Genomic DNA, 2,843 nt, shown 5'->3' with positions numbered 1-2,843 from the left:
CAGCAACCCCCTCACCCCCCACAACCCTCACCCCAACAACCCCCTCACCCCCCGCAACCCTTCACCCCCCGCAACCCCAGTCTGTGGACCTCACCCTTGGTTCTGGCCCCCCCAACAACAAATAGAAATCTTGGGTAGGAAGAGGTCACTTGAGGGCATCTGTCAGCTGCAGGCACATACCCCACTCACAGTGTCCCCCTTGGGCATAAAAACATGGTGCGGGGGGAAGGGTCAGCGGTGGGTACCGGGGCCACTACATCCAATTCCATTCCCCAGGGTGATGTGAAATTCAATTCAATGGTAAAACCAGACACTAGGAGTGATCGGAAGATGTGATCATGTCTCAGGGTGACCAGCAGTCCCAGTCTGCAATACAGTTCCAGGGTTTGGGATTGACATCAGATCAGTTTGGGAGTGCAGCATATCAGAGTAACTCCGCTTTAATCAGTTTCATTTATCATTTCCACAACGTAAAGTATTTTATTTCTGTTGTTTAAACAGAGGCAAAAGACATCACTTCGCATCAGTGAGTATCATTATTGCTAAAATAATGGGTTCTGTTCAGCAAGTAGGCACAGAAGAGTGATAGGGGACAGAATCTGTGGTTAAAGCTCATATTTCAAACTGTCACACTGTAGGTGAATAATGGGCAACTCTTTATTAACTGTTATAGAGTGGTTAGCACTGCTGCCTCACAGCGCCGGGGACCTGGGTTCAATTCCACCCTCGGGTGACTGTCTCTGGGGAGTTTGTACATTCTCCCTGTGTCTGTGTGGGCTTCCTCCCACAATCCAAAGATGTGCAGGTTAGGATGAATTGGTCATGCTAAATTACCCATAGCGTTCAGGGATGTGTAGGTTAGGTGCATTAGTCAGAGTTAAATATAGGGGAATGGGTTTGGGTGGGATACTTTTCGGAGGGTTGGGTGTGGACTTGTTGGGCCGAAGGGCCTGTTTCCACACTGTAGGGAATCTAGTCAGCTACGGATAAGGGATACTGTGAAACATCCTACTGCCTGTTCATTCCTGGGAGGTGATCCTGCTGTGTGAGCCAATTCCATCAATGTTTATTTGGAGAATCCATTGAGTCAGAGTAAAGAACTCTGACTAACTGTGACATAGCTGTAGTGACAGCTACAATTCCTGCCAATACTCTTGATTACTTATAATACAGTGAGGCAGCATTGTATCACTTAATGGGCGTGGTGGAGAAAATTTCACCAACTTTTCAACATCTTTTGTAAAGCACGAACTGGGGGAGGCGGTGATGTTAGAGGTGATGTCACTTAGCGCATAATCCAGAGGCCCTGGCTAATAACCTCAGGAATAGGATCAAATCCCAGCGTAGCTGCTGATGAAGTTTAAACTCATTTAATTAATCAGAGAGATAAAGTTAATCAGGGACATAAAATTAGTCCCGGTGATGATAAACATGAACCTCTCATTGATTGTCATAAAAACCTATTGAGTTCATTAATGTCCTAGAGGGAGGTAAATCTGCCATGTTGACCCAGTCTGGCCTACACGTGACTCCAGACTCACAGCAATGGGGTTGATTCCTAACTGCCCTCTGAAAGTGAGACATTCAGTTCAAGGGCAAATGGAGATGGCTCACTTTACTTGTTCTTTTTCTTTTCAGATTCTTACAGAAATTTATTTTACATTACTAGCTCACTTCCTGTCAGCCAATTGGCACTTGTTCCTGAGTTAACCTTTTAGCCATTCTCTAGCAATCCTTATATTCTGATCAATGATCTGAGCCGACCCTCACCTTTCTGAAATTATATGCTGTTTCCTTAAGTCTGATGTTTCTCCTAACTTCTTTAGCAAACTATGGATGGTGGGTCCTCTGTTTAGAATATTCCTTTATTATAGGAGTGTACATCATTGGAATATGCTGAAATGTCTCCATAAATATCTGCCATTGCATCTATCCCTAGCCAAGAATGCCCGTTCACTTCAGCTAGCTCAGCTTTCTGTCCGTACAGCTGCCCTTATTTAGGGTTAAATTATTAGATTTAGAGCAATCTTCTTGTTTGCATGATGGATGTAAAATTTAGTCATGTTGTGGTTGCTGCTACCTCGAGGGGGGCTTTACTCTGAGGTCATTAATTAATCCTGCTACATTATACAAAACCAAATCTATTATATCCTGCTCTCCGGCTGGTTCCAGAAGATGATACTCTAAGAAATAATCTCAAAACAATTTAATGAACTCCTCATCCAGGATATTACCACCAATCGGACTTTTCCAGTTTATATCTGGGTTAAATGAATCTTGTTGTCCCTTTTCCCTCAGGAATTTTAAGGCTGTGTTCCCAATGATCAGAGCTGTCTACTGGAAGCTCTCTAACTCATCCACCTCAAAACAAAAAACTGATGAAAACTCCAACATGCTGTTCAGAGTTTACTCGCCTGCTCCTCAGGGATAGTTTAACTAACAATGAACATTGTTAAAAAGGCTGAGAGATATAGAATGAGCTGCTGAGTTAAGATGGGTCAATGTTGTAGTTGGATTTTGTAATTCTGATTTCACCTCTGAATGTGTCTGTCTCTTCCACACAATGAATGCAGATCCACTGCGGATCGAGACCCGGTGACCCTCATCTCTGTACGGATGACTGATACTGATACAGGTATGAGCTGTTTCCGTAGAGACTGTCTAATCAGAGTCATTCCTAATGCAGCAACAAGAAGTGAAGTCAGCTTGGAGTTAACACACAGAGCTGTTCAGCTCTAGGATGTTCGGACTTGTACTGATTGGAACGGTGTTTGCCAGGTGGACCCCATAGAATATGAGTTCCCTGATTTGGGGAGGGTGTGTGTGTGTGTGTGTGTGTGTGT

At 44.0% G+C, this 2,843-nt stretch overlaps 1 protein-coding gene and 1 long non-coding RNA gene across 7 annotated transcripts in view; one reads left to right on the top strand and one right to left on the bottom strand.

The window, feature by feature from the left end:
* Positions 1-2,843, bottom strand: part of LOC122539542 — a 25,003-nt gene that overhangs the window by 8,462 nt on the left and 13,698 nt on the right. The gene's annotated exons all lie outside the window — the stretch shown is intronic.
* LOC122539537 (mucin-5B-like) overlaps positions 1-2,843 on the top strand; it is a 41,197-nt gene that overhangs the window by 33,990 nt on the left and 4,364 nt on the right. For 4 of the 5 annotated variants that reach the window (XM_043674502.1, XM_043674501.1, XM_043674500.1 and 1 more), the window contains 2 exons: positions 502-526; positions 2,574-2,635. In XM_043674502.1, the coding sequence (XP_043530437.1) occupies positions 502-526; positions 2,574-2,635 (87 nt within the window). Of the gene's footprint in view, positions 1-501; positions 527-2,573; positions 2,636-2,843 lie in introns of those variants that run through there. The other variant, XM_043674503.1, reaches the window with a different exon arrangement.

The sequence above is a fragment of the Chiloscyllium plagiosum genome, chromosome 32 (assembly GCF_004010195.1).
Source record: "Chiloscyllium plagiosum isolate BGI_BamShark_2017 chromosome 32, ASM401019v2, whole genome shotgun sequence".
Lineage (NCBI taxonomy): Eukaryota > Metazoa > Chordata > Chondrichthyes > Orectolobiformes > Hemiscylliidae > Chiloscyllium > Chiloscyllium plagiosum.
Note: the sequence above shows the minus strand (reverse complement) of the source record. Positions and strands in the feature narration are given on the sequence as shown.